The sequence below is a fragment of the Molothrus aeneus genome, chromosome 3 (assembly GCF_037042795.1).
Source record: "Molothrus aeneus isolate 106 chromosome 3, BPBGC_Maene_1.0, whole genome shotgun sequence".
NCBI classification, from domain to species: Eukaryota; Metazoa; Chordata; class Aves; order Passeriformes; family Icteridae; genus Molothrus; species Molothrus aeneus.
Window position 1 is genome coordinate 112357402 of NC_089648.1, and position 12844 is coordinate 112370245.

General features: G+C 56.5%; 1 protein-coding gene across 2 annotated transcripts; it reads left to right on the forward strand.

Moving 5' to 3' along the window:
• Positions 1-2757: 2757 nt before the first annotated feature.
• Positions 2758-12160, forward strand: SLC35F6 (solute carrier family 35 member F6). 2 transcript variants are annotated; one of them, XM_066547658.1, is made up of 6 exons: positions 2758-2882; positions 4355-4427; positions 6510-6699; positions 6797-7012; positions 10039-10149; positions 11044-12160. In XM_066547658.1, the coding sequence occupies exons 1-6, from the start codon at positions 2806-2808 to the stop codon at positions 11520-11522; spliced, it is 1146 nt and encodes a 381-aa protein (XP_066403755.1). In that variant the 5' UTR covers positions 2758-2805; the 3' UTR covers positions 11523-12160. The 2 variants fall into 2 exon arrangements, with proteins under 2 accessions (XP_066403755.1, XP_066403754.1); XM_066547657.1 differs by lacking the exons at positions 2758-2882; positions 4355-4427; positions 6510-6699; positions 6797-7012 and having other exon boundaries at positions 7884-10149.
• Positions 12161-12844: the final 684 nt, after the last annotated feature.

Genomic DNA, 12844 nt, shown 5'->3' on the forward strand with positions numbered 1-12844 from the left:
GTGGAAAAAAGGGGTGGAAAAGGGGTAGGAAAAGGGGTGGGAAAGGTACGGAAAAACAATTCATCACTGGTTGTGGGGGAGGCCCGGGAGGGAACAGGGGGATGGAGGAGCTGCCCGGGATTATCCCGGGCAGGTTCATCCTGGGTTTATCCTGGGCAGGTTTATCCCAAGTTTATCCCAGGCAGGTTTATCCCAGGTTTATCCCAGGCAGGTTTATCCTGGTCAGATTTATCCCGAGTTTACCCTGGTCAGGTCTTTCCAGACACATTTATCCCAGGCCGGCTTATCTCAGGCAGGCTTGTCCCAGCCAGGTTTATCCTGGGCAGGTTTATCCCAAATAGGTTTATCCTGGGCAGGTTTATCCCAGGTTTATCCCAAATAGGTTTATCCCAGGCATGTTTATCCTGGGTTTATACCAGACAAGTTTATCCTGGGCAGGTTTATCCAGGGCTTATCCCGGGCAGATTTATCCCGGGTTTATCCCAGACAGGTTTATCCCAGACAGGTTTATCCTGGTTTATCCCAGATTTATCCCAGACAGGTTTGTGACAAACAGGTTTATGACAAACAGGTTTATCCCAGACAGGTTTACCTCAGACAGGTTTATCTCAGGCAGGTTTGTCCCAGGTTTATCCCCGGCAGCTTTACCCCAGGCAGGTTTATCCTGGGCAGGTTTACCCCAGTTTTATCCCAGGCAGGTTTATCCCAGTCAGGTTTATCTCTGTTTTATCCCAGTCAGGTTTATCCCAGTCAGGTTTTTCCTGGATTTATCCCAGTCAGGTTTATCTCTGGTTTCTCTCTGTTTTATCCCAGTCAGGTTTATCCCAGTCAGGTTTATCCCAGCTAGGTTTATCCCGGGTTTATCCCGTTCAGGTTTATCTCTGGTTTATCCCGGGTTTTATCCCAGTCAGGTTTATCCCAGTCAGGTTTTTCCCGGGTTTATCCCAGACAGGTTTATCCCAGCTAGGTTTATCCCGGGTTTATCCCAGACAGGTTTATCTCAGTCAGGTTTATCCCGGGTTTATCCCAGACAGGTTTATCCCAGTCAGGTTTTTCCCGGGTTTATCCCAGACAGGTTTATCCCAGCTAGGTTTATCCCGGGTTTATCCCAGTCAGGTTTTTCCCAGTCAGGTTTTTCCCGGGTTTATCCCAGACAGGTTTATCCCAGCTAGGTTTATCCCGGGTTTATCCCAGTCAGGTTTTTCCCAGTCAGGTTTTTCCCCAGTTTTATCCCAGACAGGTTTATCCCAGCTAGGTTTATCCCGGGTTTATCCCAGTCAGGTTTATCCCAGTCAGGTTTATCCCAGTCAGGTTTTTCCCGGGTTTATCCCAGACAGGTTTATCCCAGCTAGGTTTATCCCGGGTTTATCCCAGTCAGGTTTATCCCAGAGAGGTTTATCCCGGGTTTATCCCAGACAGGTTTATTCCAGCTAGGTTTATCCCAGACAGGTTTATCTCTGGTTTATCCCGGGTTTATCCCAGACAGGTTTATCCCAGTCAGGTTTTTCCCGGGTTTATCCCAGACAGGTTTATCTCTGGTTTATCCCGGGTTTTATCCCAGTCAGGTTTATCCCAGTCAGGTTTATCCCGGGTTTATCCCAGACAGGTTTATCCCAGTCAGGTTTTTCCCGGGTTTATCCCAGACAGGTTTATCCCAGCTAGGTTTATCCCGGGTTTATCCCAGTCAGGTTTATCCCTGAGAGGTTTATCCCGGGTTTATCCTGGGCGGGCGCTGCGGGTCCCGAATGCCGGGAATGGATCCCGGCCGCGCTCCGACAGCGCCACCTGCCGGGCACGCGGGGGGGGACACGGGGGGGACACGGGGGCGGTGGCGCCGGGACGGGAATCCCCGGGACCGGAATCCCCGGGACAGAATCTTCGGGATAGAATCCCGGGACAGGATTCCCGGAACAGAACTCCCCGGACAGAATCCCCAGGACAAAATCCCTGGAACAGAACTCCCGGGACAGAACTCCCGGGACAGAACTCCCCGGACAGAATCCCCGGGACAGAATCCCCGGGGCAGAATTCCCGGGACAGAATTCTGAAAATAAAATCCCCGGGACAGAATTCCCGGAACAAAATCCCCGGGACAGAATTCCTGGGACAGAACTCCCGGAACAGAACTCCCAGGACAGAATTCCCAGGACAGACTCCCTGGGACAGAATTCCTGGGACAGAATCCCCGTGACAGAAATCCCAGGACAAAATTCCTGGGACTGAACTCCCGGAACAGAACTCCCGGGACAGAATTTTCAAAATAAAATTCCCGGGGACAGAATTCCCGGGACAGAACTCCCCGGAACAAAATCCCCGGGACAGAATTCCCGGGAGAGAATTCTCAAGACAGAATCCTCGGGACAGAATTCCCAGGACAGAATTACCTGGACAGAATTCCAGGGATGAAATTCCGGGAAAGAATTCCAGGACAGAATTCCCGGGACAGAATTCCCAGTACAGAACGCCCGGGACAGAATTCCCCGGACCGGCAGCATTGGAGGCTGGGGGCGTGGGTATGCAAATTAGGGGGCGTATCGCCACGCATTCCTTCCCATTGCTGTGCGGCCAGCAGAAGTAGGGGCGGAGCTTTTCCGTTAGGGGGCGTGGCCAGGGGCGTGGCCCACATTCTGCTGACGGGGGCGTGCTCGATGGGCATGTCCCTGTCACGGGCGTGTCCCTGATGTGGGCGTGCCCCCGTTAGGGGGCGTGACCAGGGGAGTGTCCTCTCTGTGTGGGCGTGCCCGGGGGCGTGTCCCCGCGGTGTGGGCGTGTCCCCGCGGAGGGCGGTGCCGTGGTGGGGGGGCCATGGCGTGGTCCCGGTACCAGCTGGGCCTGGCCGCGCTCATGCTCCTCACCGGCTCCATCAACACCCTGGCGGCCAAGTGAGTCCCCCAAAATCCCCCAGAATCCCCCCCCAAAATCCCCCGGGCCCCGCCCCGCCCCCCGGTGTCGCGGTTGTGTCCCCGTGAGTGGCCTTGGGGACCCCCCCCCGAGGCTTTGGGGTCACCTCGGTGTCCCCACCCCCACAAGGGGGAGGGGGGATCCTTTTGGCGGGGATCCGGCTCCTTTTGGGGTCGGGGAGGGAATTTGGGTTCCTCCAGCCCATTTTGGGCTGGAGCCCCGCCCCGGGTGCCCGTGCGGCTCCTCCCGCACCCCAAAATCCCGGGAAGCGCGGCAGTGACGTCATTGCCAAGCCGCGGCGATCCCCAAATGTGCCCGGGCGGGGCGGACCTGCCAGGCCGGCTCATCCCGGCCGATCCCAGCTCCGGAAGGGGAAACTGAGGCGGAGGGGACACGTGAGGTCCCAAAAAAGCCTCTTGCGACACCCCGGGGATGAGTCAGCCCCGAATCTGCCGGGATTGGCGGAAAACCGGGAGGGGAGGGGTCCCCTGGGGGGTCGGGGATGTTCCCGGCTGGATTCGGGGGGACATTCGGGGTCTGTGGCATGGGAAATCCGCATCCAAAGCGTCCTGCTTTGGCCAGAGGGTGGTTGGAGCAGCCCAAAAAAAGGGGGATTTACCCCAAACTGGGGCTGGGGCGTCCAGGGATTTTATGGATCCGGTGTCCCTCGGGATCCGGAGTTTTGGGACATGGGGTGTCCCATTCCCAGTGTCCCGTTCCCGGTGTCCCATTCCCGGTGTCCCATTCCCGGTGTCCCATGCACTCAATCGCGGGATCCCAGATCCGGATTTTTGGGACAGGGGGTGTCCCGTTCCCGGTGTCCCAATCCCGGTGTCCCATTCCCGGTGTCCCGTTCCCGGTGTCCCTCAGGATCCGGATTTTTGGGATAGGGGGTGTCCCATTCCCGGTGTCCCGTTCCCGGCTGTCACTCAGGATCCAGATTTTTGGGACAGGGGGTGTCCCGTTCCCGGTGTCCCAATCCCGGTGTCCCGTTCCCGGTGTCCCGTTCCCGGCTGTCACTCAATCGCGGGATCCCAGATCCGGATTTTTGGGACAGGGGGTGTCCCGTTCCCGGTGTCCCGTTCCCGGTGTCCCTCAGGATCCGGATTTTTGGGACATGGGGTGTCCCGTTCCCGGTATCCCAGTGCCGGTGTCCGGTTCCCGGCTGTCACTCAATCGCGGGATCCCAGATCCGGATTTTTGGGACAGGGGGTGTCCCGTTCCCGGTGTCCCGTTCCCGGCTGTCACTCAATCCCGGGATCCCAGCCAGGGCTGCTCAGGCCGGGACAGCCCCGGCGGTGTCGCCTTCCCTGGGGACATCCCGGCCCCGGCCGTGTCACCTGGGGGCGCTGCTGTCCCAGGGCACGGCCCGGTCCCGATCCCCATCCCGATCCCGATCCCCGATCCCGATCCCCGATCCCCGATCCCGATTCCCTGCCCTGACCCCTCCCAGGTGGGCCGACAACTTCAGCGCTCCCGGCTGCGATGGGACGGAGGAGCACAAATTCCAGCACCCCTTCCTGCAGGTGAGATTCCCAATTCCAGCCCCATTCCCAATCCCATCCCCATTCCCAATCCCAGCCCCATTCCCAATTCCAGCACCCCTTCCTGCAGGTGAGATTCCGGACCCCAACCCCAATCCCAATCCCATCCCAATTCCCAATCCCATCCCCATTCCCAATTCCAATCCCTTCCTGCAGGTGAGATTCCCAATTCCAGCCCCATTCCCAATCCCATCCCCATTCCCAATCCCAGCTCCATTCCCAATTCCAATCCCTTCCTGCAGGTGAGATTCCCGACCCCAACCCCATTCCCAATCCCATCCCCATTCCCAATCCCAGCCCCATTCCCAATTCCAGCTCCATTCCCAATTCCAGTCCCTTCCTGCAGGTGAGATTCCCAATCCCAGCCCCATTCCTGATTTGAGCCCCATTCCTGATCCAAACACCCCTTCCTGCCGGTGAGATTCCCATTTCCAGCCCCATTCCCAATTCCAGCCCCACTCCTGATTCCAGCCCCATTCCCAATCCCAGCCCCATTCCTGATACCAGCCCCACTCCCAATTCCGGCCCCATTACCAATTCCAATCCCATTCCAGCTTCCAGCCCCATTCCTGATTCCAGGCCCTTTCCCCATTTCCAGCCCTATTCCTACAAGTGATTCCTCGTTTCCAGTTTCCAGCCCCCATTCCTACAGGTGAACCCCATTATTTCCATTTTCAACCCACTCCTACCCCTGATCCCTTTTTCCAGCTTCCAACCCCGTTCCTGCAGGTCAACCCTCTTATTCCAGCTTCCAGCCCCCATTCCTACACACGAACCCCATTATTCCCATTTCCAGCCCCCATTCCTACACATGAACCCCATTATTCCCGTTTCCAGCTCCCATTCCTACACTTGAACCCCATTATTCCCATTTCCAGCCCCATTCCTACAGGTGATCCCCATTATTCCCGTTTCCAGCCCCATTCCTACACTTGAACCCCATTATTCCCGTTTCCAGCCCCCATTCCTACACTTGAACCCCATTATTCCCGTTTCCAGCCCCCATTCCTACACATGAACCCCATTATTCCCGTTTCCATTCCCATTCCTACACATGAACCCCATTATTCCCATTTCCAGCCCCCATTCCTACAGGTGAACCCCATTATTCCCGTTTCCAGCCCCCATTCCTACTCATGAACCCCATTATTCCCATTTCCAGCCCCATTCCTACACTTGAACCCCATTATTCCCGTTTCCAGCCCCATTCCTACACATGAACCCCATTATTCCCATTTCCAGCCCCCAATCCTACAGGTGAACCCCATTATTCCCGTTTCCATTCCCATTCCTACACATGAACCCCATTATTCCCATTTCCAGCCCCCATTCCTACACATGAACCCCATTATTCCCATTTCCAGCCCCCATTCCTACAGGTGAACCCCATTATTCCCATTTCCAGCATCCATTCCTACACACAAACCCCATTATTCCCATTTCCAGCCCCCATTCCTACAGGTGAACCCCATTATTCCCATTTCCAGCCCCCATTCCTACAGGTGAACCCCATTATTCCCATTTCCAGCCCCCATTCCTACACACAAACCCCATTATTCCCATTTCCAGCCCCCAATCCTACAGGTGATCCCCATTATTCCCGTTTCCAGCCCCATTCCTACACACGAACCCCATTATTCCCATTTCCAGCCCCCATTCCTACACACGAACCCCATTATTCCCATTTCCAGCCCCCATTCCTACTCATGAACCCCATTATTCCCATTTCCAGCCCCATTCCTACACTTGAACCCCATTATTCCCATTTCCAGCCCCCATTCCTACTCATGAACCCCATTATTCCCATTTCCAGCCCCATTCCTACACACGAACCCCATTATTCCTATTTCCAGCCCCATTCCTACAGGTGATTCCCATTATTCCTATTTCCAGCCCCATTCCTACACATGAACCCCATTATTCCCGTTTCCAGCCCCATTCCTATAGGTGATCCCCATTATTCCCGTTTCCAGCCCCATTCCTATAGGTGATCCCCATTATTCCCGTTTCCAGCCCTCACCCCCCCTCCCAGCCCCACATTCCCACATTCCCTGTGTCCCCCAGGCCGCCGGGATGTTCCTGGGGGAATTCTCCTGCCTCCCCGTGTTCTACCTGCTGCTCCTGCGGGATCGGCGCCGCGCGGATCGGGATCGGGATCGGGATCCAGCCCCGGCCCCATCCCGACCCTTCAACGCCCTGCTGTTCCTGCCCCCCGCCCTGTGCGACATGGCCGGCACCAGCATCATGTACGTGGGTGAGTCCGCCGCGCAATTCCCGCTTTTCCCGTGAACCGCGGGATTTCTGGAAGTTTCCGTCGGGCCCTGAGCGCTTTTCCCGCCGTTTTCCCGCAGCTTTGAATATGACCAGCGCCTCCAGCTTCCAGATGCTCCGGGGCTCCCTCATCATCTTCACCGGGCTCCTCTCCGTGGCCTTCCTGGGCCGGAGGCTGGAGTGGAGCCACTGGGCGGGAATTGTGCTCACCATCCTGGGGCTGGCGCTGGTGGGAATGGCGGATCTGCGCGGGAACCCCGGCGGCGCCGGCCACGGGCTGGCCGACGTCATCACCGGTATCCCGGGAATGCCGGGGCATCTCAGGGAATCCTGGGAATGCCGGGGCAGGGGGACACGGGCTGGCATCAGGGATATCCCGGGAATGCCGGGGCAGTGGGACACGGGCTGGCTGATGTCATCACCGGTATCCCGGGAATGCCGGGGCATCATGGGAATCCCGGGAATGCCAGGGCAGTGGGACACGGGCTGGCATCGTGGGAATGCCAGGGCAGGGGGACACAGGCTGGCCGACGTCATCACCGGTATCCCGGGAATGCCGGGGCATCCCAGGGAATGCCGGGAATGCTGGGGCAGTGGGACACGGGCTGGTATCAGGGATATCCCAGGAATGCTGGGGCAGTGGGACACAGGCTGGCATCATCACAGGTATCCCAGGAATGCCAGGGCAGTGGGACAGGGGCTGGCTGATGTCATCACGGGTATCCCGGGAATGCCAGGGCACTGGGACACAGGCTGGCATCAGGGATATCCCGGGAATGCCGGGGCATCCCATGGCATCATGGGTATCCCAGGAATGCCGGGGCAGAGGGACACGGGCTGGAATCCCGGGAATGCCGGGGCAGTGGGACAGCCTTGGGATGGCAGGGTCACTCTGTACGATGGCGGCGTCAGTCGTTGGGATGGTGGGATTATTCCATAGGATGGCGGGGTCACTCTATGGAATGGCAAGGGTCACTCCATGGGATCATGGGAAAACCTCTTGGAATGGTGGGATCATTCCTTGGAATGGCAGGGTCACTCCTTGGGATGGTGGGAAAGGTCCTTGGAGTGGCAGGAAGACTCCTAGGAATGGGGGGATCACTCCATGGAGCTGGGGGGGAAACTTCTTGGAATGGGGGGATTTCTCCTTGGGATGGGGGGATCACTCATTGGGATGGTGGGATCACTCCTTGGAATTGGGGAATCACTCCCTGGAATGGGGGGGATCACTCCATGGAATGGTGGGAAAACCTCTTGGAATGGGGGAATCTCTCCTTGGGATGGGAGGATCACTCCTTGGAATGGGGGGATCACTCCTTGGAATTGTGGGATCACTCCCTGGAATGGGGGGATCACTCCTTGGATTGGTGGGATCACTCCATGGAATGATGGGAAAACCTTTTGGAATGGGGGAATCTCTCCTTGGGATGGTGGGATCACTCCTTGGAATGGGGGGATCTCTCCTTGGAATTGTGGGATCACTCCCTGGAATGGGGGGATCTCTCCTTGGAATTGTGGGATCACTCCCTGGAATGGGGGGATCGCTGAAGCACAGACAAACTAACTAAGGCTGGAAAGAAAGGAAGGAAGGGCGTTAATCGTGCCAACGGGAACAAGCGGAATATTGGAATTATTTCCCAAAGCCGTTCTTGGGCAGCCACAGGCTCCCGCTCCCCGTTCATCCAAAAACATTTTACACATTCACACGGCTTTTAAGGCCACCTTATACATATTCATCACCCGTGTTATAATCAGCTGAATATTCATTACGGCTGCGCAATTGTTCTCCCTTAATTGGGGTCGTCGGTGGGGTTTTGAAAATCATCTTCCTCACGGAGCTCTTCACCCGCGGGCAGGCCAGTCGCACCTCTTGGCCTGCTGGTCACCTGGGCTAAGCCTGTCCCAGCTCTTGGGTTATTCTCAAGGCTGGGTTTTTTATGGCTCCTGCCCTCTTGCATGCTCCATCTCTCCCCCGTCCCTTGGAATTTCACTTTTCCTGGTATTTCTGTCGCTCTTGAACCAGAGTTTGTGATTCCTGCTAGCGGCATTCCTAACTTAACTCGTTCATTTTATTTAAAACCTTAACTAAAACGTGCGGTATTTCGCCGTCTTAATTATAGTTCCGGCCGGCTCCCCGACTCATCTGCACTTTTCAATTAGCCTAATTACATTTCCAGCTGGCCCCTGGACTCATCACTCCTTGGAATGGGGGGAAAACTCCTTGGAATGGGGGGGGGGGGGTCACTTTTCCTCCATTTTCCTCCTCTCTTCCTTTTCCCTGTTGTTTTCCCTGTTGTTTTCCCTGTTTTCCCTGTCGTTATCCTGGTTTTCCCTGTTCTTTTCCCTGTTTTTCCCTCTTGTTTTCCCCATTTTCCCTGTTGTTATCCGGGTTTTCTCTTTTGTTATCCAAATTTTCCCTCTTGTTTTCCCTCTTATTATCCCAATTTTCCCTCTTGTTTTCCCTGTCATTATCATGATTTTCCTTGTTGTTTTCCCTGCTATCCCTGTTGTTATGCCTGTTTTCCCTTTTCTTTTCCCTGTTTTTTTCCCTGTTTTCCCTGTTTTTTCCCTGTTGTTATCCCGTTTTTTCCTGTTGTTATCTCTGTTGGTATCCCTGTTTTCCCTTTTCTTTTCCCTGTTTTCCCTTTTCTTTTCCCTGTTCTTTTTCCTGTTGTTATCTCTGTTGGTATCCCTGTTTTCCCTGTTGTTTTCCCTGTTTTCCCAGTTGTTTGCCCTGTTTTATGCCTATTTTCCCTGTTGTTTTCCCTGTTTTCCCTGTTGTTATCCCAATTTTTCCTGTTCTTTTCCCTGTTCTTTTCTCTGTTCTCTTCCCTGTTCTTTCCCCCATTTTCCCTGTTGCTATCCCTGTTTTCCCTGTTCTTTTCCCTGTTTTCCCAATTTTCCCTGTTCTTTTCCCTGTTATCCCGGTTTTCCCCACATTTTTCCCTTTTTTTTCCTTGTTGTTTTCCTTGTTTTCCCTGTTGTTATCCTGATTTTCCCTGTTGTTTTCCCTGTTGTTATCCGTGTTTTCCCTTTTCTTTTCCCTGTTCTTTTCCTGTTTTATCCCTGTTTTCCCTGTTGTTTTCCCGTTTTTTCCCAATTGTTATCCCAATTTTCCGTGTTGTTATCCCTGTTGTTATCCCTGTTTTCCCTTTTCTTTTCCCTGTTCTTTTCCCTGTTTTCCCTTTTTTTTCCCCTGTTCTTTTCCCTGTTGTTTTTCCTGTTGTTTTTCCTGTTCTTTTCCCTGTTTTCCCTTTTCTTTTCCCTGTTCTTTTCCCTATTCTTTTCCCTGTTCTTATCCCGGTTTTCCCTGTTTTCCCAGGTGACCTCCTGATCCTGCTGGCCCAGGCCATCGTGTCCATCCAGATGGTGCTGGAGGAGAAATTCATCTTCAGCCACGACGTGCACCCGCTGCGCGCCGTGGGCACCGAAGGTCCGCGATTCCCCAGTACCCCCGCCAGCGGGAATCCCACGGGGATCTCCTGCAGAAATCTGGGAATTCTCGGGGGTGGCAGAGGACAGGCACTGTCCCCCAGCAGGATTTGCCCTCGGGGATTGGGAATTGTCCCTGCAGGGAATGTCAGACAGGGGTGGAGAGGCTGTGCCGGCTCTTCCTGGTGGGATACGGACCCGCAGCCGGTGCTCCCGGAGCTTCTGCCCCATTCCCAGGGGATTGGGATGGGATTGGGATTGGCACTGGGATTGGGATTGGGATTGGGATTGGGAGTGGGGCCACAGCCAGCTCGCCCAGAGACCTCTGCCGCATTCCCAGGGGATGGGGACAGATTTGGGGCTGGATTGGGATTGGGATTGGGATTGGGATTGGGATTGGGATTGGGAGTGGGGCCACAGCCAACTCTCCCAGAGCCTCTGCCCCATTCCCAGGGGATTGGGATGGATTTGGGGCTGGATTGGGATTGGGATTGGGATTGGGATTGGGAGTGGGGCCACAGCCAACTCTCCCAGAGCCTCTGCCCCATTCCCAGGGGATTGGGATTTGGAGCTGGATTAGTATTGGGATTAGGATTGGGGCCACAGCCAACTCTCCCAGATCTCCTGCCCCATTCCCAGGGGATTGGGATGGATTTGGGGCTGGATTGGGATTGGGATTGGGAGTGGGGCCACAGCCAGCTCTCCCAGAGCCTCTGCCCCATTCCCAGGGGATTGGGATGGGATTAGGACTGGATTGGGATTGGGATTTGGGGCTGGATTGGGATTGGGACTGGGGCCACAGCCAGCTCTCCCGGAGCCTCTGCCCTATTCCCAGGGGAATTCCACGGGAATCCCGCTCGGTCCGATCCGTGATACAAGCAGGAATTCCCCGCAGGTCTTTTCGGCTTCTCCATCCTGGCGCTGCTGCTGGTGCCGCTGTCCTTCATCCCGGCGGGGCGGCTCTCGGGGAACCCCCGCAGCGTCCTGGAGGATCCCGCGGACGCCTGGTGCCAGATCCGCCGGGATCCCCTGATCCTGGCGGCGCTGCTGGGGAACATCGGGAGCATCTCCTTCTTCAACTTCGCGGGGATCAGCGTGACGCGGGAGCTGAGCGCGACCACGCGCACGGTGCTGGACAGCCTGCGCACGCTGCTGGTCTGGGCGCTCAGCCTGGCGCTGCGCTGGGAGCGCTTCCACGCCCTCCAGATCCCGGGATTCGCCCTGCTCCTGGCCGGGGCCGCGCTCTACAACGGCCTGCACCGCGCGCTGCGGAGCGCCGGGAACACCGGGAACGCCGGGGGCAGCGGGAGCGACAGCCAGGAGAGGGAAGCGCTGCTGGGAGGGGACGGAGACGGCGGCAACATCCAGGGATGAGCGGGTGCTCCTTGGGATTGGGATTGGGAATTGTCCCTGCAGGGAATGTCGGCTGTGCCGGCTCTTCCCAGTGGGATACGGACCCAGAGTTGGCTCTGCCGGAGCGTCTGCCCCATTCCCAGCGGGATTGGGGTGGAATTGGGACTGGATTGGGATTGGGAATGGGAATAGGATTGGGGTGGGATGGGGGCTGGGGCTGGATCCACCCATCCCCCAACCCATGTTCCCAATAAAGCCCCTCTGCCCATTCCATGGGGATCTCTGCGGGGATCCTGCAGAAATTTGGGAATTCTCAGGGAATTCTCTTTGGGATCTCTCAGGAAGAGGGACAGGGACTGTCCCCCAGGGTGTCCCAGCAGGATTTGCCCTTGGGAATATTCCCAAGGATTGGGACTGGGAATTATCCCTGCAGGGAATGTCAGACAGGAGTGGAGAGGCTGTGCCGCCTCTTCCTGGTGGGATACGGACCCACAGCCGGTGCTCCCAGAGCCTCTGCCCCATTCCCAGAGGATTGGGATTGGACTGGGATTGGTTTGGGATTGCGATGGGTTTGGAATTGGGATTGGAATGGGCTTGAGGCTGGATCCACTCCCTTCCCCAAATCGTGTTTCCAATAAAGCCCCTCTGCCCATGGCTCATTCCGTGGGGAGATCCTGCAGGAATTTGGGAATTCTCAGGAATGGCAGAGGACAGGGACTGTCCCCTAGGGTGTCCCAGCAGGATTTCTTCCCCAAGATCTCTTCCAGGGGGGATCAGGACCTGGCAGTTGCTTGGCAGGGAAGCTCTTCCCTGTCGCATGAGGGGCTGGAGATCCATTCCAGGTGGGATGGGGACAGGCCCTGGCACTGGGATCCGTGTCCATGGCACTGGGATCCATGAACTGGGACAGGCCCTGGCACTGGGATCCGTGTCCATGGCACTGGGATGGGGACAGGCCCTGGCACTGGGATTTGTGTCCCACAGGATGGGGACAGGCCCTGGCACTGGGATCTGTGTCCGTGGCACTGGGACAGGCCCTGGCACTGGGATTTGTGTCCATGGCACTGGGATGCGGACAGGCCCTGGCACTGGGATCCGTGTCCATGGGATGGGGACAGGCCCTGGCACTGGCATTTGTGTCCATGGCACTGGGACAGGCCCTGGCACTGGGATCTGTGTCCATGGCACTGGGATCCATGAACTGGGACAGGCCCTGGCATTGGGATCCATGTCCGTGGCACTGGGACAGGCCCTGGCACTGGGATTTGTGTCCATGGCACTGTGATGGGGACAGACCCTGGCACTGGGATGGGGACAGACCCTGGCACTGGGATCCATGAACT